Here is a 21885-nt window from a genome sequence, read left to right as displayed (position 1 = left end):
CTCTAAGCCTTGTTCAGCCAGCCTGTGGATGAATGCATATACTGTACAGTACTGAGACATGCAATGATTGTTGTTGGGTACATACAGAACTGAAACAGTCTGGCTCAGTTCACAACAATGATAGAGGAGCATATTGTTTGGATGCATGTTTCCAGTAGATATGAAGAGATATGCAGTACCCTGTCCAGCTGACAAAGAGCCTGTCCAGTGTTAATGTCATGGCTCTGGGCAACGTGCTTTGATCTATGTGTGACCTCTTACATTGTCGTGGAGATGATCTTCCCACAGCCCTGAGCTCTGGTCATGTCACTCAAACTCACAGACAGAGGATTGCTGTGGCTTATTATGGCCAAGGGGACGACTGGCTCCTGGTTCACTCCCAACATGATAACTTTCACCTCCAGACAATGGCTTCCCTCTTATCCAAACACTACACCACAGACGTCATGGAGAAAATGGTTGTGATTTACTTCACAAAATTACCTGAGGGGACTGTGAGATAATTCAAATCCAATTGTATGTGTCACATGCTTCGTAAACAACAGGTGGAGACTAACAGTGAAACGCATACTGAAAAGGTCCTTTTCCAAAAATGCAGAGTTAAAGATAAAAAAAAAAAATCAATGAATAAAAATATAAACTAATGAACTTTGATCAAAACAAAAAGGAAATGCTGAGTCAGCATGTTTTGCAGGATATGAGAGGGAGGGGAAAAAAATAGTCTTTTACAGCTAAAATGGCTTTTGGACTCATTTTAACATTCCTTCTGAATGTGAAGACTTCCCACCAGTACCTGATCACATCACTGTTAGCTCAATAATTATTGATATTTCCCTTTTCCACTTTATTGAAAAACAGTAAGGGACAAATAAATATGTACACTGTATGTTCAGGGAACAGTGGAAACGCCTGAGAACTTTAAAGTCTGGTTTCCACTGAAATGCATATTGTTGTTTTACCGCAAAATTAATTTGACTGCAGTATGATGTGGAACAGGATCCTGCTGACCGTTAATGACTCCCCCTGGCAATGTAATGGCATGTATTACACTGCTGATCCCCCAAAGCCCTGCCTCCCACACACACACACCCCCCAGGGTTTTCGTTACGAAGATGTGGCGCCAAGACAATTGACCGGGAACATTTAAATTTATCGGTCAGTTGAGAAATGTACCTGACCCATATGCATTGGGTGTGTAACCTGATTAGGGCGTCCACCCACGGTGTTCAGAATGACAGAAATCTCATTTAGATTATCCTATTAATATTAAACAGAACATGCAAGTCGAGGTTGCAACGATGTGTGGTCCTTCTTACCAAATTCTGATGCGCACTTTGAAGATGTTAGAATAACTTTACAAAAACACTTTCTCACCCAACATGACAAGTAACAAACAGCAAAATCACTTACCTGTCAATCTACTATCCCCCATAGTAGAAAAGTTTACCTATGCCATCAGTCAACTTGTCAAGAAATAAATAGCCTATTCCAAACAGACTCAGACAGTTGTGGGACGATAGATCACAAATTCATACTAATGTACCAGTAGGCCCCCAAAAACACATAATTGCATAGGTTGCTAGTATAACTAGGATTGTGCCTTTGGATGTTTAACAATAAAAGATAGTTCATTAAGTAATAAGGCCCGAGGTGTTGTATATGGCCAATATACCACAGCTAAGGGCTGTTCTTATTGCAAGACGCAATGCGGAGTGCTTGAATACAGGCCTGAGCTGTGGTATATTGGCCATATACAGTTGAAGCTTGTGACCAAGCTTTAACTTCCTGACTGATGTCTTGAGATGTTGCTTCAATATATCCACATAATGTTCCTGCCTCATGATGCCATCTATTTTGTGAAGTGCACCAGTCCCTCCTGCAGCAAAGCACCCCCACCAGATAATGCTGCCACCCCTATGCTTTACAGTTGAGATGGTGTTCTTCGGCTTACTAGCCTCCCCATTTTTCCTCCGAACATAACGATGGTCTTTATGGACAAACAGCTCTATTTCTGTTTCATCAGACCAGAGGACATTTCTCCAAAAAAGACGATCTTTGTCCCCATGTGCAGTTGCAAACCGTAGTCTGGCTTTTTTATGGCGGTTTTGGAGCAGTGGCATCTTCCTTGCTGAGCGGCCTTTCAGGTTGTGTCGATATAGGACTCGTTTTACTGTGGATATAAATACTTTTGTACCCGTTTCCTCCAGCATCTTCACAAGGTCCTTTGCTTTTGTTCTGGGATGGATTTGCACCTTTCGCACCAAAGTACGTTCATCTCTAGGAGACAGAACGCGTCTCCTTCCTGAGCGGTATGACTGCTGCGTGGTCCCATGGTGTTTATACTTGCGTACTATTGTTTGTATAGATGAACGTGGTACCTTCAGGCATTTGGAAATTGCTCCAAAGGATGAACCAGACTTGTGGAGGTCTACAATTCTTTATCCGAGGTCTTAGCTGATTTCTTTTGATTTTCCCATGTCGTCAAGCAAAGAAGCACTGAATTTGAAGGTAGGCCTTGAAATACATACACAGGTACACCTCCAATTGACTCAAATGATGTCAATTAGCCTATCAGAAGCATCTAAATCAGCAGTATCTGAATGCTGTACTAGTGTGATAAATAAGATACACAGTATATGCGTTATGTACACACACACACACACACCATTTTAATTCCACTAAATTATGCAAATTAACCTATAGACCGAATAGCATTACCAGTCAAATGTATTTATATCAACTGGTATTTACATCAATGAAGAGGCTAAAACGCATTATTTCGCAACAGGATTTCTTATTCTCCCGGACAATTGGTGGGCACAAATTTAATTTCTCGCCCAAAATAATTATAATAAAAACGCCAACAGCCGGCTATTACCGGAAACCCTCACACACACACACCTCTGCCTTTCAACTAACAACATTTCTTTTGAAAAAGTTGCCTGGGTGTTCTTTAGAATTGTGTGGAAATGCCAGAAACGCATTTGTCCAATCAGTCATGAAACATTTGCGGTCTCTAAAATCTCATCTGTGACATCATCCAACACCCACGTGAACCTTTCATGATTAGTCATGTCACTTCATACAGGAAGCCTTTGGCATCATGTTGTTTTCTTTCACTTAGATACACTTGGCCCACAATTAGATGTAGCTCTTTCCTGTACAAAGCCCTCCCTGTCTACTATTAATCATGGGAGGACAACATTATTGAGCTTTAGATCCATCTCCTTCGGAAAACCCCCACCCTTTTCATGATCTTACAAATGGTGAAAAGGACTTGTGTAGTTTAATCAGATGTCTGCAATCTGAGATCATACATGGGCCAAGTACTGGAATCTGCAATGATTCATGTTCTTAAGTACAGGATGATCTGAGTTAATGGTAAAAAAAGAGGGGGGCTAAAGAAGAAAAAGTGGGCTAAGAAATGGATTACATTTTGAAAATATTTGTGTAGCCTACTCGTCTTCATACACACACTATCTATCAAATCTACATTGTCCATACATCATGTGTTACTACCAGACTATAACAATGTTAGAAAATACCTAATGATTAACTGGTGATCATACATTTCCTAGTATATTTAGCAGAATTAGTGAATCTTCATGGCGAATAAAAAATGCAACAGAACCATTATTTCTTTGGTCTGCCCGCATTCATTTCCTTTCCCTAAATTATACCATTCGTCATCCTCTCATTACAAGGACAGACAATTTTGAACCAATTCCAATTGCCTTTTATTGCTAGCTTAGATGATACAGGATGCATATTTTTCATAACTCCGTCTACTACGGACTCTGTTATTGTAGCTAAGATAATATATTGTGCCCTGCATGAATAAATGCAACAATAAAGTGAAAATGATTCACATTGAGTTGCATGCAAACTGTCCTGTTATTGTATAGTACGTTGTTGTTTGCATGTTGAGTTTCCAAGGTAACACTGTTCCAGTAGAATAACAAAATACCACGCTATTACAAGATAACATACTACAAGATATTATGCAGTAATTGTCTAAGATGGGTATGACGTTACAAGCTTGGCACACCTGTGTTTGAGGAGTTTCTCATATTCTTCTCTGCAGATCCTCTCAAGCTCTATGAGGTTGGATGGGGAGCGTCGCTGCACAGCTATTTAAACAGATTTTGGGGAATTTTTACTAATTCACAGCTATTTTCAGGTCTCTCCAGAGATGTTTGATCGGGTTCAAGTCCGGGATCTGGCTGGGCCACTCAAGGACATTCAGAGACTTGTCCCAAAGCCATTCCTGCATTGCCTTGGCTGTGTTCTTAGGGTCATTGTCCTGTCGGAAGGTGAACCGTCACCCCAGTCTGAGATCCTGATTGCTCTGGAGCAGGTTTTCATCAAGGATCTCTGTACTTTTCTCTGTTTATCTTTCCCTCGATCCTTCTCCCAGTCCCTGCCACTGAAAACATCCCCATGAGCATTGTGCTGCCAACACCGTAGGGATGATACCAAGACTCCTCCAGATGTGACGCTTGGCATTCAGGTCAAAGAGGTCAATCTTTTGTTTCATCAGACCAGAGAATCTTGTTTCTCATGGTCAGAGTCCTTTTAGGTGCCTGTCATGTGCCTTTTACTGAGTGGCTTTGTCAGAGTGACCATCGGGTTCTTGATCAACTCCCTGATCAAGGCCCTTTCCCCCAATTGCTCAGTTTGGCAGGGCGGCCAGCTCTAGGAGGAGCCTTGGTGGTTCCAAACTTATTCTGTTTAAGAATGAGGGAGTCCACTGTGTTCTTGGGAACCTTTAATGCTGCAAACATTTGGTGGTACCCTTCCCCAGATCTGTACCATGATACAATCCTGCCTCAGAGCTCTACCAACAACATTTGGTGGTACCCTTCCCCAGACCTGTACCATGATACAATCCTGCCTCAGAGCTCTACCAACAACATTTGGTGGTACCCTTCCCCAGACCTGTACCATGATACAATCCTGCCTCAGAGCTCTACCAACAACATTTGGTGGTCCCCTTCCCCAGAGACCTGTACCATGATACAATCCTGCCTCAGAGCTCTACCAACAACATTTGGTGGTCCCCTTCCCCAGACCTGTACCATGATACAATCCTGCCTCAGAGCTCTACCAACAACATTTGGTGGTACCCTTCCCCAGATCTGTACCATGATACAATCCTGCCTCAGAGCTCTACCAACAACATTTGGTGGTACCCTTCCCCAGATCTGTACCATGATACAATCCTGCCTCAGAGCTCTACCAACAACATTTGGTGGTACCCTTCCCCAGATCTGTACCATGATACAATCCTGCCTCAGAGCTCTACCAACAACATTTGGTGGTACCCTTCCCCAGATCTGTACCATGATACAATCCTGCCTCAGAGCTCTACCAACAATTCCTTCGACTTTATGGCTAGGTTGTTGCTCTGACATGCACTGTCAACTGTGGGACCTTTTATAGACAGGTGTGTACCTTTCCAAATCATGTCCAATCAATTGAATTGACCACAGGCGGACTCAAATCAAGGTGTAGAAACATCAAGTATGATCCATTGAAACAGGATGCACCGGAGCTCAATTTCAAGTCTCATAGCAAAATATCTGAATACTTAAATAAGGTATTTTTTTATTTTGATACATATGCAAACATTTTTAAACACCCGTTTTCACTTTGTCATAGTGAGTTGTGTATAGATTGAGGAGGAAAAACAGAATACAAAATGTGGAAAAGGGTCGAAGTGGTCTAAACTTCCGAATGCACTGTAAGTAACATAACTGTTACCTAGTAAAGTACATGCCTGGTAAAAAGTCATTAAACAGGTCATTCCCTTTAATGATTGACTTAATTTTACATACCAGAGTAAACCAAGGCATACAATAATATGTTCTCTTGAATCCTCTTAATCAAATTGCAAGCACAGCAGAATCACTCTATATTCAACAAAAACACCCAAGCTGTCAGTGCTATTTAATGAGATTCAATTAAGATGTTGGTTTCAAAAGACTGGCTCAGCACATGCAGGCAAATAACTCTAGGCTTGAAATGCACACCAATGGAAAGTGAAGAGCAAAAACAGTCTGATTTGAGTAACCATACTACATTTGCTGTATTGAATTTTAGGAATATTGTTCAGTATGAATGTTTATTGCAATATGTTACTAAGAGGACCATCAACTGACATTATATAGATATATCTGTATATCTGATATTTTGCAATCATAGCAAAATAGTTTCAAATGCCCAAAATCAGAAGAAACCGATATACGGTTCTGTTTAGTCCATTGATTGATCAATGAATTGATTATCAAATACAGTAGTATACAGTAATAGACATTGAAAATACCATGATTTTTTGCCCACTTTATATTCCTGAATAGTTGAATACTAAGAGGTTAATGTACAAGAGTTGTTCTTTCAAGACACGAAATGTGATTGAATTGGTGAAATTCTTTCAAACGTAAAAGCCTCCGTTGGACCCCAGTCTAGAGAGCATAGGCCAGGGAGGTCAGCTTTTTGGTTCCAGGTAGAGCTCTTTTGCTTTCCATGTAGAATCATTTGCACAGAGGGTTCTACCTGAAAAGAAAAATTGTTCTTTAAAAGTTACTCATATGGGGACAACTGAAGAATCCTTTTGGAACCCTTTTTTTCTAAGAATGAATGCTAAAATATTAACAACATTTAAATGCAAATTGAACTGCCTTTTGACCTCTAGGAAAAGCATAGAGCCACAGTATGAAGTCAGCTTACCTTTCTAAATTGTAACAGATCACACCATTAGCACAATATTGTCCTAGCTCCTGCAGACTGTAACTGCTGAGAGTTAATTTGCATCTTAATTTAAGCCTATTAAGGATTTGATTAGAAGCAAATCAGGTACACCGCAGATAACTTCAGATTAATGTTTTCACTGCGTTTTAGATTTTTTTTGCATTCAGTGGCACTGAGCAATTAACCAAAATGTTGATTATTTTTTGTTTAAAACAACTAATTGACCCAATCAGTCCTGTCTGTTTTTTCAGTGAGCTTAATGTGCACTTTGCACAGTTTCTCTAAAGATAAATCAGATCACTACTGCGAACTGTGTGATGTTGTAGGGAGTTGTAGCTTCCAACAGACCAATAATTCTATATAATTTACCACTGTCTGCGCTAAACTAACTACAATGACCATAATCCATTGCACGCCTACTTGTCTGGTCTGTGTTTCTTTTACGCCTGCCACATTAGGTTAGTGTGGGGAAGAAAAGGAAAGAGAGAGAAGACTGCGTGATGGATGGAAAGGGATAGAGAGCAGTTAATTCGCGAGGTCTCTACCTGAAAATACCCAATCGAAGTGATTGATAGTAGGTATTCAGCAGTCATGAATTAAGCCTTATTTACTTTGAAGAACTACTAAAATGATGTTTGACAGTATAGGCAGTAGCTCTATAGAGATGAGTTGATGACTTGAGAATAAAATAATGAAATGTAATATACACAACTACTGAAATATTTGATTAAAGTAATGTGAATAAATAAATTAAGGGTAATAACCGATTAGCAGTAATGGGCAGACACTAACAATGGGACTGGTATTAAATTGTTTTATTCTGTGTTGTTACAGCATTCAACCCACATTATGTGTAAATAAATAAAATGAATCAATCAAAACCCCCCAAAAATAAAAGATTCAAAACAAAAAAACGCAAAAGCACTAAATTGCTCAAATGTTGTATAGTTTCTCGAGGTGCTGTCGTCAAATTTGAAATTTCTCTATGCTAATCTCACACACAACTTTATTTTTTTTCACAATTTAAGTAACTTACAATATGATGTGGCGTACACAATATGATGTGTATACAACTAAAATGAGAGAACATCATATATACAACACAGGATATTCTTCTGTGAATTGGGTCAAATAGAACAGATATGGATGTATCCATTTGAGAGGCATATGGCGCTAGATACCCGATCCAGCACTGCCTTCAGAGCCATATGTCCAAAAAGTAGGTCTACAACCATACATTTCATTCAACAATTCTCGTCTTTCCTGTGTTGGAGTAAACTGTGTTTTATAAGGTGATGTACAGGGTAAATGTGCTTATTGCATACTTACAAGAATGCAGTGCTCTTGGCAAGTGGAAATCCTCCACTGTACTTAGTCGTATACAAACATCCTTCACACAGCAGGAACAGTGTTTTAATACATTATCTCTACTAATCCTTCCCATTTTCATCTTCAAAGTACATTTAGATGAACAGCCCTTACTCTTCAGTCTTTTCCCCATTTCGGTCATTAAACCATTGTATCTGGAACCTGGACAAAGCACAGTGCTGTGGAATAATTTCCTTGATCCTTGACATTTAGCCTGCTTAAAATAAACTCCCAAATGTTCTAGTTATTGTCTGCCTTAATGAGGAACAAAAATATAACAAGAAAGCCTTTTTCTGCTACGATGATCACATGGACACCTGAATCACCCAGCCCAATGGCATATCAAATTGTGTAATTTGCCTGGAAACTAGCACAGGTCTCAGAGGGAACGCAAGGTGAAGGAGCAGTTGCAAGCTGCAGTTGTAGGCTGCAGTCTCGTTGTGACTGAGGAGGTACGGTGCAACACTGCACAGGCAGTCAGGCACTCGCCTTGAGACCAATCATAACACTGTTTTCCACACAGGAGAGATCAGTCCGCTGGAGGGCATAGGAGTCTCTGTTCTTATCACATAGATAGCAGGGGGGCGCACTGACTCCCTCTCAGACTATTACCTATCCACACCTGCTGTCACCTCACTTCACTGTCGTAAAATGTAATGAGGTCTCTATAGCTTAGCAGGTAGAGCATAGCGCTTGCAATGCCAAGATTGTGGGTTGAATCCTGCTGGGTCCACTCACTCGAAAAATGTATGCACGCATGACTAAGTCTCTTTGGATAAAAAACATTTGCTAAATGGCATTTATCATTCCAAAATCACACAACACAACCCATATTACTCTTATACTAAATATGAGGACAACTCAATATGAGAGCAAAACTAAGCCATCAAGACCTTTGACAAAGTCAACACTTTTTGGTACAAAACAATAATTAGCAAAGGTTATGATCTTCTATAGAAAAATAGGACAGAAAATGTATCACTTCTATATTTGGTGGTGCCCTTACATTTCATCTTTTGTCTTTCAAATCAAACTGCTACTCTGGACATCCTTTTCTTTTTACATGAACTAGAATATACAACATCTGCCGAGATGATAAGATGTTTCCAGAACAAATCACTTTCAGCTTGCCAATCCCCACAAGCTACTGTCACTCACGTACTGGCACTGCAACACTTAGAGCCTTTGTTTGTTGTCCAATGTATCTTGTTTAAAAGCAAAATTGGGCTTACGGTTTGAGGCACAGCTAGAGCTACAGTACTTAATCCAGTCATAGGGTTGCATGTGTCTGCAACATATGAAACAAAACACTGAAATGCTTTCCGATACTCCATCCCATATTCCTTGGTGCCAGGAAGGAAATTGTAACTTTAAGTCACCCTTACGTTCAATGAATGATGAGCAAATCTAATACTGTAACTGAAATTCGCATGAATGTCTGTCGCCTCAAACAAAATGTCCCATAAATTAATGGGCTGTAGCTGAGGACATTTTCTTCATTACACCTTCAAAATCACATTTTCACTGAGGTATAGGCCTACGACATCTCCACAAAAAAATAAAAAATAATAATAATCCTTGCATCTCATTTCAATAGCCCTCTCTCCCGGTTCCCATCCACACATCATTAAACATATTATTATAACATGACTGTCAGCCCGTGTCTCTCTTCGCACCATTCTTGCTCTGCCAGGTAATCAATTTGTCGTCACTCTCTGTAACCCCAGTAAAGTCATCAAGCGAAATGAGTTACAGCTGCAAAGAGCCTTCAAGAATACAGAGGGGGAAAAAAAGCGAGTGAGAAAAATGACAACAACGCCCAGGAATATTCAGCTGCCTGCTAGCACATCTCAGGTCTTGAAGATGAAATATTAATACACAATTTGTTTATCTGCAGGCCAACATCTCTCCGGTGCCGAGCTGTTAATTTTCTATCGGCACAGACAACGGATCAGTCAGTCATGAACTCTTCACAACCATTACCGGGAGACATTTTGATTAAGTATTCCTAATGTAGTGGATAGGAAAGAATGGAAACACTCTGCCTGCCAACTTTTGATTGACCATTAAGCCACTGATGAATGTGCCTGTCAAAGAGGAGACAATTACCTGAACAATGAAGAAACTCTTCAGGAAGGCTTATTTCTCTAAAGGGCTGACACATTTACCAGATTACAGACAAGGCAGCTGAGAGCATGTAAAGGGATCTTAGGCATCTTTTCAAAAGTTCCCAGGATAATAGTGGGTTGGGGACACATCGTTTTTAAGAAAAGGGATTTGTGGGACAAAAATACTTAGTGTGTGAATAATAATAATAAATACCCAGTGCATATGGAAAGCATTTAGACCCCTTGGATTTAACATTGTTGTTACAGACTTATTATATAATGGATTAAATAAAAACTATTCCTCATCAATATATACACAATACAAAGTGAAAACAGGATATTAGAAATTTTGGCCAATTTATAAATAATAAAAAAACAGAAACCTTATTTACATAAGATTTGACCCTTTACTATGAGACTTGAAATGAAGCTCAGGTGCATCCTGTATCCATTGATCATCCTACAATGATTGGACTCCACCTGTGGTAAATTCATTTGATTGGACATGATTTGGAAAGGCACAAACCTGCATAAGGTCCCTCAGTTGACAGTGCATGTCAGAGCAAAAACCAAGCCATAAGGGCGAAGGAATCATCCGTGGAGCTCCGAGACAGGATTGTGTAGAGGCACAGATCTGGGGAAAGGTACCAACACATTTCAGCTGCATTGAAGGTCCCCAAGAACACAGTAGCCTCCATCATTCTTAAATGGAAGAAGTTTGGAACCACCAAGACACTTTTTGGAGCTGGCCGCCTAGCCAAACTGAGCAATCTGGGAAGAAAGGCATTGGTCAGAGATGTGACCAAGAACCCGACAGGCGACACTGACAGGGCTCTCAAGTTCCTCTGTGGAGATGGGAGAACATTCCAGAAGGACAACCATCTCTGCAGCACTCCAACAATCAGGCCTTTATGGTACAGTTGCCAGATGAAAGCCACTCCTCTGCAAAAGGCAAATGACAAACCACTTGGAGTTTGCCAAAAGGCAACTAAATGACTCTTTGACTATGAGAAACAAGATTCTCTGGTCTGATGAAACCAAGATAGAACTCTTTGGTCTGAATGCCAAGGGTCATGTCAGGAGGAAACTTGGCACCATCACTACGGTGAAGCATGGTGGTGGCAGCATGTTTTTCAGTGGCAGGGACAGGGAGACTAGTTAGGATCGAGGCAAAGATTAACGGAGCAAAGTACAGAGAGATCCTTGATGAAAACTTGCTCTAGAGCTCTCAAGACCGCAGACTGGAGCGAAGGTTCACCTTCCAACAGGACAACAACCCTAATCACACAGCCAAGACAATGCAGGAGTGGCGTCGGGAAAAGTCTCTGAATGTCCTTGAGTAGCCCAGTCAGAGCTCGGACTTGAACCCGATCGAACGTCTCTGCAGAGACATGAAAATAGCTGTCAAGCAAAGCTCCCATTCCACCCTTACAGAGCTTGAGAGGATCTGCAGAGAAGAATGGGGGAAATTCCCCAAATACAGGTGTGCCAGGCTTGTAGCATCATACCCAAGAAGACTCAGTTTAAATGTATTTGACTAAGGTGTATGTACACTTCTGACTTCAACTGTGTGTGTGTGTGATATACACTGCTCAAAAAAATAAAAGGGAACACTTAAACAACACAATGTAACTCCAAGTCAATCACACTTCTGTGAAATCAAAACTGTCCACTTAGGAAGCAACACTGATTGACAATAAATTTCACATGCTGTTGTGCAAATAGAATAGACAACAGGTGGAAATGACAGGCATTTTGCAAGACACCCCCAATAAAGGAGTGGTTCTGCAGGTGGGGACCACAGACCACTTCTCAGTTCCTATGCTTCCTGGCTGATGTTTTCGTCACTTTTGAATGCTGGCGGTGCTTTCACTCTAGTGGTAGCATGAGACGGAGTCTACAACCCACACAAGTGGCTCAGGTAGTGCAGCTCATCCAGGATGGCACATCAATGCGAGCTGTGGCAAGAAGGTTTGCTGTGTCTGTCAGCGTAGTGTCCAGAGCATGGAGGCCCTACCAGGAGACAGGCCAGTACATCAGGAGACGTGGAGGAGGCCGTAGGAGGGCAACAACCCAGCAGCAGGACCGCTACCTCCACCTTTGTGCAAGGAGGAACAAGAGCACTACTGCCAGAGCGTTCTGCTGCCTGCAACATCCTCCAGCATGACCGGTTTGGCGGTGGGTCAGTCATGGTGTGGGGTGGCATTTCTTTGGGGGGGCCACACAGCCCTCCATGTGCTCGCCAGAGGTAGCCTGACTGCCATTAGGTACCGAGATGAGATCCTCAGACTCCTTGTGAGATCCTCAGACCCCTTGTGAGACCATATACTGGTGCGGTTGGCCCTGGGTTCCTCCTAATGCAAGACAATGCTAGACCTCATGTGGCTGGAGTGTGTCAGCAGTTCCTGCAAGAGGAAGGCATTGATGCTATGGACTGGCCCGCCCATTCCCCAGACCTGAATCCAATTGAGCACATCTGGGACATCATGTCTCGCTCCATCCACCAATGCCACGTTGCACCACAGACTGTCCAGGAGTTGGTGGATGCTTTAGTCCAGGTCTGGGAGGAGATCCCTCAGGAGACCATCCGCCACCTCATCAGGAGCATGCCCAGCGTTGTAGGTAGGTCATACAGGCACGTGGAGGCCACACACACTCCTGAGGCTCATTTTGACTTGTTTTAAGGACATTACATTAAAGTTGGATCAGCCTGTAGTGTGGTTTTCCACTTTATTTTGAGTGTGACTCCAAATCCAGACCTCCATGGGTTGATAAATCACACAAATTATCAATGGAAATCATTTTTTTTCGTCAGCACATTCAACTATGTAAAAAAAAAAGTATTTAATAAGAATATTTAATTCATTCAGATCTTGGATGCATTATTTTAGTGTTCCCTTTATTTTTTTGAGCAGTGTATATACAGTGGGCCAAAAAGTATTGTCAGCCACCAATTGTGCAAGTTCTCCCACTTAAAAAGATGAAGTGATAAATTACAGGCCTCAGACAAAATGAGGGGGAAAAAAATCCAGAAAATCACATTGTAGGATTTTTAATGAATTTGGTTAGGACATCTACTTTGTGCATGACAAGTAATTTCCCCAACAATTGTTTACAGACAGATTATTTCACTGTATCAAAATTCCAGTGAGTCAGAAGTTTACATACACTAAGTTGACTGTGCCTTTAAACAGCCTGGAAAAATCCAGAAAATTATGTCATGGCTTTAGAAGCTTCTGATTGGAGGTGTACCTGTGGATGTATTTCAAGGCCTACCTTCAAACGCAATGCCTTGACAATATGGCAATATCTTATTTTTTTATTTTTTTCTAAATCAGCCAAGACCTCAGAAGACAGTGGTAGACCTCGACAAGTCTGGTTCATCCTTGGGAGTATTTTTCAAACGCCTGAAGTTACCACATTCATCTGTACAAACAACAGTACGCAAGTATAAACACCATGGGACCACGTAGCTGTCATACCGCTCAGGAAAGAGACGTGTTCTGTCTCCTAGAGATGAACATACTTTAGTGGGAAAAGTGCAAATCAATCACAGAACAGCAGCAAAGGACCTTGTGATGATGCTGGAGGAAACAGGTACAAAAGTATTTATATCCACAATAAAATGAGTCCTATATCGACCACTCAGCAAGGAAGAAGCCACTGCTCCAAAACTGCCATAAAAAAGCCAGTGTGCAGTTATGGTTTGTAACTGCACGTTGGAACAAGGATCGTACTTTTTGGAGTAATATCCTCTGATCTGATGAAACAAAAATAATTGTTTGGCCATAATGACCATTGTTATGCTTGGAGGAAAAAGGGGGAGGCTTTTCGGGAGCCGAAAAACACCATCCCAAACGTGAAGCACGGGGGTGGCAGCATCATGTTGTGGGGGTGCTTTGCTAAAGGAGGGACTGGTTCACTTCACAAAATAGATGGCATCTCGAGTGAGGAAAATTACGTGGATATATTGAAGAAACATCTCAAGACATCAGTCAGGAAGTTAACCTCTGAACTCTAGGGGCAGTATTTCATTTTTGGATAAAAAAAAAACGTTCCCGTTTTAAACAAGATATTTTGTCACGAAAAGATGCTTGACTATACATATAATTGACAGCTTTGGAAAGAAAACACTGACGTTTCCAAAACTGCAAAGATATTATCTGTGAGTGCCACAGAACTGATGCTACAGGCGAAACCAAGATGAAACTTCAAACAGGAAATGAGCAAAATTTTTGAAGCGCTGTTTTCCAATGTCTCCTTATATGGCTGTGAGGAGGAGAGAGCCCACAATTTCTGCCGTTTCCCCAAGGTGTCTGCAGCATTGTGACGTATTTGTAGGCATATCATTGGAAGATTGACCATAAGAGACCACATTTACCAGGTGTCCGCCCGGTGTCCTGCGTCGAAATTGGTGCGTAAACCTCAGCTGCAAGTATTTTTCCATTTAATTCAGAGAAGAAAGCAGACTTCCAAGAATGATATATCAATGAAGAGATATGTGAAAAACACCTTGAGGATTGATTCTAAACAACATTTGCCATGTTTCAGTCGATATTATGGAGTTAACTTGGAAAAAAGTTCGGCATTTGGTGACTGAATTTTCGGGGTTTTTTGGTAGCCAAAAGTGATGTACAAAACGGAGCATTTTTCTCCTACACAAAGAATCTTTCAGGAAAAACTGAACATTTGCTATTTAACTGAGAGTCTCCTCATTGAAAACTTCTGAAGTTCTTCAAAGGTAAATGATTTTATTTGAATGCTTTTCTTGTTTTTGTGAAAATGTTGCTGGCTGAATTCTAGGCTTATAGCTATGCTAGCTATCAATACTCTTACACAAATGCTTGTTTAGCTATGGTTGAAAAGCATATTTTGAAAATCTGAGATGACAGTGTTGTTAACAAAAGTCTAAGCTAAAGAGCAAATATATTTATTTCATTTGCGATTTTCATGAATAGTTAACGTTGCGTTATGCTAAAGAGCTTGAGGCTATAAATAGGATCCCGGATCCGGGATTGCTCGACGCAAGAAGTTAAAGCTTGGTTGCAAATGGATCTTCCAAATGGACAATGACCCCAAGCATTCTTCCAAAGTTGTGGTGGCAAAATGGCTTAAGGACAACAAAGTCAAGGTATTGGAGTGGCCATCACAAAGCCCTGACCTCAATCCTATAGAAGATTTGTTGGCAGAACTGAAAAAGCATGTGCGAGCAAGGAGGTCCACAAACCTGACTCAGTTACACCAGCTCTGTCAGGAGGAATGGGCCAAAATTCACCCAACTTATTGTGGGAAGCTTGTAGAAGGCTACCCGAAATTGAAAGGCAATGCTACCAAATACACTCACTGAGTATGTAAACTTCTGACCCACTGGGAATGTGATGAAAGAAATAAAAAGTTGAAATAAATCACTCTACTATTATTCTGACATTTCACATTCTTAAAATAAAGTGGTGATCCTAACTGACCTATGTTAATTGTGAAAAACTGAGTTTAAAATGTATTTGGCTAAGGTATACGTACATTTCCGACTTCAACTAATAAATAGATATATATATAAGAAGTTTGGGGTCACTTAGAAATGTCCTTGTTTTCTAAAGAAAAGCACTTTTTTTGTCCATTAAAATAACACAGAAATACAGTGTTGACATTGATAATGTTGTAAATAACTATTATCCCTGGAAACAGATTTTTTTATGGAATATCTACATAGGCCCATTATCAGCAACCATCACTCCTGTGTTTCAATGACACGTTGTGTTAGCTAATCCAAGTTTATAATTTTAAAAACGTTAATTGATCATTAGAAAAACATTTTGCAATTATGTTAGCACAGGTGAAAACGGTTGTTCTGATTAAAGAAGCAATACAACTGGCCTTCTTTAGACTAGTTGAGTATCTGGAGCATCATCATCTGTGGGTTCGATTACAGGTTCAAAATGACTAGAAACAAAGACCTTTCTTCCAAAACTCGGCAGTCTATTCTTGTTCTGAGAAATGAAGGCTATTCCATGTGAAAAATTGCCAAGAAATTGAAGATCTCGCACAACACTGAGTACTACTCCCTTCACAGAACAGCACAAACGGTCTCTAACCAGAATAGAAAAGAGGAGTGGGAGGCCCCAGTGCACAACTGAGCAAGAGGACAAGTGCATTAGAGTGTCCAGTTGAGAAACAGACACCTCAACTGGCAGCTTCATTAAATAGTAACCGCAAAACACCAGTCTCAACGTGAACAGGCGACTCCGGGATGTTGGCTTTCAAGGCAGAGTTCCTCTGTCCAGTGTCTGTGTTCTTTTGGCCATCTTAATTTTTACATTTTTATTGGTCAGCCTGAGGTATGTTTTTTTCTTTGCAACTCTGCCAAGAAGGCCAGCATCCTGGACTCGCCTCTTCACTGTTGACATTGAGACTGGTGTTTTGTGTATGTAGGTATGTACATTACAATGCATTCGGAAAGTATTCAGACCCCTTGACGTTTTGTACATTTTGTTACGTTAAAGCTTTATTCTAAAATGTATTAAATTGCCCCCCCCCCACAATTTACACACAATACACCATAATGACAAAGCAAAAACAGGTTTTTAGAAATTTTTGCAAATATATAAATACAATAATATATATTTAATTGACATAAGTATTCAGACATTTTCCTCAGTACTTTGTTGACGCACGTTTGGCAGCAATTACAGCCTTGAGTAGTCTTGGGTATGACAGTTCAAGCTTGCCACACCTGTATTTGGGGAGTTTCTCCCATTCTTCTATGCAGATCTTCTCAAGCTCTGTCAGGGTAGATTGGGAGTGTTGCTGGACAACTATTTTCATGTCTCTCCAGAGATGTTCAATCGGATTCAAGTCCGAGGCCACGGTTCTGGCTGGGCCACTCAAACACATTCAAGGACTTGTCCCGAAGCCACTCCTGCGTTGTCTTGGCTGTGTGCTTAGGGTTGTGGTTGCGTTGGAAGGTGAACCTTTTCCCCAGTCTGAGTTCCTGAGCACTCTGGATCAGGTTTTCATCAAGGATCTCTCTGTACTTTGCACTGTTCATCTTTCCCTCAATCCTGACTAGTCTCCCAGTCCCTGCCTCTGAAATACAACCCCACAGCATGATACCATCACCACCATCCTTCACCGTACAGATGGTGCCAGGTTTCCTCCAGACATTACGTTTGGTATTCATGCCAAAAAGTTCAATCTTGGTTTCATCAGACCATAGGATCTTCTTTCTCATGGTCTGGGAGTCTTTAGGTGCCTTTTGGCAAACTCCAAGCGGACTGTCATGTGCCATTTATTGAGGAGTGGCTTCAGTCTGTCCACTCGACCATAAAGGCCTGATTGGTGGAGTGCTGCAGAGATGGTTGTCCTTCTGGAAGGTTCTCCCATCTCCACAGAGGAACTCTAGAGCTCCGTCAGAGTGACCATCAGGTTCTTGGTCACCTCTCTGACCAAGGGCTTTCTCCCCCGATTGCTCAGTTTGGCCTGGCGGCCAACTCTAGGAACAATCTTGGTGGTTCCAAACTTATTCCATTTAAGAATGATGGGAGGCCACTTTTCTTCGGGACCTTCAATGCTGCAGATATTTTTTGGTACCCTTCCCAAGATCTGTGCTTTGACAATACCATCACGGAGCTCCAAGGACAATTCCTTTGACCTCATGGCTATGTTATTGCTCTGACATGCACAGTCAACTGTGGGACCTTATATAGACATGTATGTGCCTTTCCAATTCATGTCCAATCAATTGAAATAACCACAGGTGGACTCCAATCAAGTTGTCAAAACACATCTCAAATATGATCAACGGAAACAGAACGCACCTGAGCTCAATTTCGAGTCTCACAACAAAGGGTCTGACTATTGATGTAATAAATTACTTTTTATTATTAATAAATAAGCAAAAGTTTAAATAAAAAAATGTTTTTCGCTTTGTCATTATGGGGTATTGTGTGTAGAGTGCTTTTTTAAATAAATTTTACTATCCATTTTAGAATAAGGCTGTAATGTAACAAAATGTGATAAAAGTCAAGGGGTCTGAATACTTTCCGAAGGCACTGTGTGTGTGTGCGCATATATACACACACACACACACACACACATATATGTAAGGATGAGTGTGCGTGTTTGGAGGTGCTTTTCTGTCGGTCTGTGTGTGTGTGTCCATACTCTTGAGTGAGTGTCTATTAGATAAGGGTTTCACGATCTTAAGCGACTATATTGATCTGCCATTACTGGCAGAGAACAATCACCATCTGGTGCCTACATCCGCAATCATAAAAAGGAGTGATAACTTCGAAACCCACTGAACTGCAGGGTCGGTATAATTTGTGGAACGTTCCAACAGGAATCTGTTCCACAAACTTCATAAAGTGCAAGGTTGCCAACAAACAACGCATACAAAGTAGCATGATCAATTCACCTAGCTAACTAGCTGCCGAATAGGCATCAACTCACCAACGTAGCTGATTCTTAATCTTTGTCCATAGGCTACCAGAGACATTTTTCTGAATAAACGTGGTGAGTGAAAACTATGAAATAGCTCACTCCCTACCCGGTATCTTATTCGGCCGCTATCCAACTTTGTATGCGTTGTTTGTTGGCAACCTTGTTATTTCTGAAGTTTTTGGAACAGATTCCTGTTGGAACATTGCACAAGTTATACCCACCCCATCCTGCCACCTCCACTGACAATACCTTTTATCAATCAATTAATATCCATCATCCCAAATATTTTCAGTCCCTATTTTAATAAAGCCACTGGTCTGCACTACAGTGCGTTATTACAATGGTGGAAACACTGTCAAAGAACAAGGTTAAGGTTAATCATACAGGTGATGTATATGGCCTGAATTACTGAGCATTATCACCAAATATTTAGCAGAGTGAGGTAACAAAGGATGAAAGAAGGAGTAGGACAGCCTGATGGTTTTGGTAATGATCGATCTGGCTTAAGTAACCCAATTAGTAAACACTCAAATTAGTTGGTCACCATAACAAACCAAGTATTGGCACACTGATGACCTTCAGCACTATTTGTCATGACATGAAGAAAGGCCACACTGAGAAATATGCTTAAGTACACACACAAAAAACTAAGGGCAACACAAACTCTAGCCTTATTTGAAAGATGTGCATGTATTTTTTCTGATGACCCATAACACCTACATTTAGGCAACAGAGCTGTGTTCATATTTTACACCTTGCACTGTAGATGATGTAGGCCTACTGTATGTATTCAGTTTACTAAGTGACAGTCAGGTATAACTATTTACATAACATTTGCATTAAACTGTTAGTGGTTGTCAATGATTGTCTCAGGTGTTCTCCATCTTGTTTAAACACATAACACAGTAGACACACACACGCCAAAAAGTACTCTGTTATCCATTTGTCCGTGATATCAAATAATAAGAGTTCTTTGTCAGTTAAACTGTTTCAGACAGCCTACTCGAAGCACACATCTGAAATGTACTTTTACACACGTCTTAATCGTTTATGGTAATACACACAACTTTTGCTTTCTAGTAAAACTATTTTCGAATGGACTTGGACTAAATTACAAACCCTAAAGTAGACTAATTCAATGAAATTAACCCCACATATGTGCGCATAATAGCCTATGCATCTCTCTCTTATTCAAAAACAGAAAACTTTAACTTATTATAAAAAAAGACTTGAGTATATTTGAATAAATTGCACCTTTGTCATCTCGTATTACCGTCACTTTGATATTCGCTTTGGGTCAGTAAAGAGTCTATATCAGTTTGATAAGAATAACATCTAATATTGTTTAACAATATACGTGTGAATGTCCTCTTACCCGTAGCCCTTTTCGGCGCCTGCTGTTTCCTCCTTGGCATTTTTTAACTCGTAGTTCACGTAGCTCACTCTGTCCAGGTGAAATCAGTATGCAGTCTAATAAGCTAGTCCATGCAGAGCGAGCGACTCTATTTTGCTCTCAGAGTAGGCTACTTCTTTCCTCTTACTATAAAATCCAGAGTCAGAAAACGTTGCCTGGGCAATGCAGGTGTCAAAGCAATTCTTCTTCTTTCACGGTTCCTAGATCATATAGGGCGGATTGTCTTCTCCTTTTCTTTCCGTTTCGGTCCACCAAAGCCATAGGACGACGTCCGTCAGATAGATGCCAGTCAGGTTCTGAGAGCACCCTGTATTAAATAGCATATATGGAAGGAAGAGCGTAAAACGTTTGAGTAATGGTACAGTAGGCTATATCACGCAAGGAGCAGGCAGGGTGAGGCGATGCCAGCAAACATCGATACATAGTACAAACTGAACATTAAAAACTCCTCCCTCCTCGCCTGGACTTGATGATGGCAGTCAGACATTTGGTCGTCACTAGCCACAAAGTCATAATTATGTCTAAACCCCGCCCATTTCTAAAATGTATCTTATATATTTTTTTTATATTAAACCTAACCTTAACCGTAACAACACTGCTAACCTTAAAGTAAGACCAAAAAGCGACTTTATTTTGTGCCAATTTTCGTTTTATGGCTATGGAAGCTAGTGGAAACCATACATTTGTTACGCTCAATAACTTATTAAAGGGACAGGGGCCAGAGAAAATCCCAGGATATGGCCCGGTAGAAACTTTTTTTTAAAGAAGGTACTATACGTCATCGATTTAAATTACCTTTTGTTTTCACAATGTTCTGCTGAAGTGTTGAAAGGAAGAAAGAAATAGGTATTTCAAAACTGAAATTACTTCCAAACATAGTAAATGCTATGAGGTTATAGAGTTGTATAAGAAGTATACAACACCTGTTTATGTCTTTGTAATCTGTGAATCAGTCTTGCGTAGCATCATGTTCATCAACTTCACATTCACCCTCACAAAAACACGTTTTGTGCTGTAATATTGTGCTGTAATATTTTAGAAATATCTTGTACAGTGATAATTATGTCTAATCCCCGCCCATTTCTACAAATTCTGTTTGAGAATTGCAATGCTGCAGGAGAACTTGACCAACTGCTTCACCAGAAATGTCCTTACTAGATTATTGAGGTAAGTAGGAGTTTAGACAAATTGTGTTCCTATTATATAGAGAAGCTACTCATGACATAATCAGAAACTAGGTTTAGGTAATATGATGGATGACTTCGGTGGTCCTCACAGTGCAACATGATCTCACAAACCCTTTCGGAGAAACTGGTTTGCCCTGACCAGTCCGTCCCTACATTACAAATGGCTTCATAATAATATTCCATCATGCCATTGATGTGGATATCAGTCATCTTACCCACAATGCCAGCGACCTCCCCTGAACTCGGCCTGAACCGGTGTGATCAATCACGGCTTAGATGCAACCCCAGCCATACCTGTCTGACAGCTTTTAACACCCACCCCGGTCCCGGCTGTGTGTTTCAAAAGAAGCATGTGTGTGTGTACACCGCCACCCAGCTCCCCTCAGTTCAGGGGTGTGTGTTCTTATGTGTGTGTGTGCGTGCGTGTGTGTAAATCATGCATTGATGTCTATGGGAGGTCATGTGTGTGTGTGTGTGTGTGTGTGTGTGTGTGTGTGTGTGTGTGTGTGTGTGTGTGTGTGTGTGTGTGTGTGCTTGCGCGTGCGTGTGCATGCGTGTGTGTGTGTGTGTGCATGCGTGAATCATGCATTGATGTCTATGGGATATCTCTGCTATACAC

General features: G+C 40.8%; 1 protein-coding gene across 1 annotated transcript in view; it reads right to left on the bottom strand.

Moving 5' to 3' along the window:
- Positions 1-20517, bottom strand: part of LOC135504104 (teashirt homolog 2-like) — a 72389-nt gene extending 51872 nt beyond the window's left edge. Inside the window, 1 exon segment of the mRNA XM_064922394.1 lies at positions 20041-20517. Within this exon segment, the coding sequence (XP_064778466.1) occupies positions 20041-20080 (40 nt within the window). The 5' untranslated portion in view covers positions 20081-20517.
- Between the last annotated feature and the right edge of the window lie 1368 nt (positions 20518-21885).

Source organism: Oncorhynchus masou, chromosome 18, assembly GCF_036934945.1.
Source record: "Oncorhynchus masou masou isolate Uvic2021 chromosome 18, UVic_Omas_1.1, whole genome shotgun sequence".
Taxonomy (NCBI): Eukaryota; Metazoa; Chordata; class Actinopteri; order Salmoniformes; family Salmonidae; genus Oncorhynchus; species Oncorhynchus masou.
Note: the sequence above shows the minus strand (reverse complement) of the source record. Positions and strands in the feature narration are given on the sequence as shown.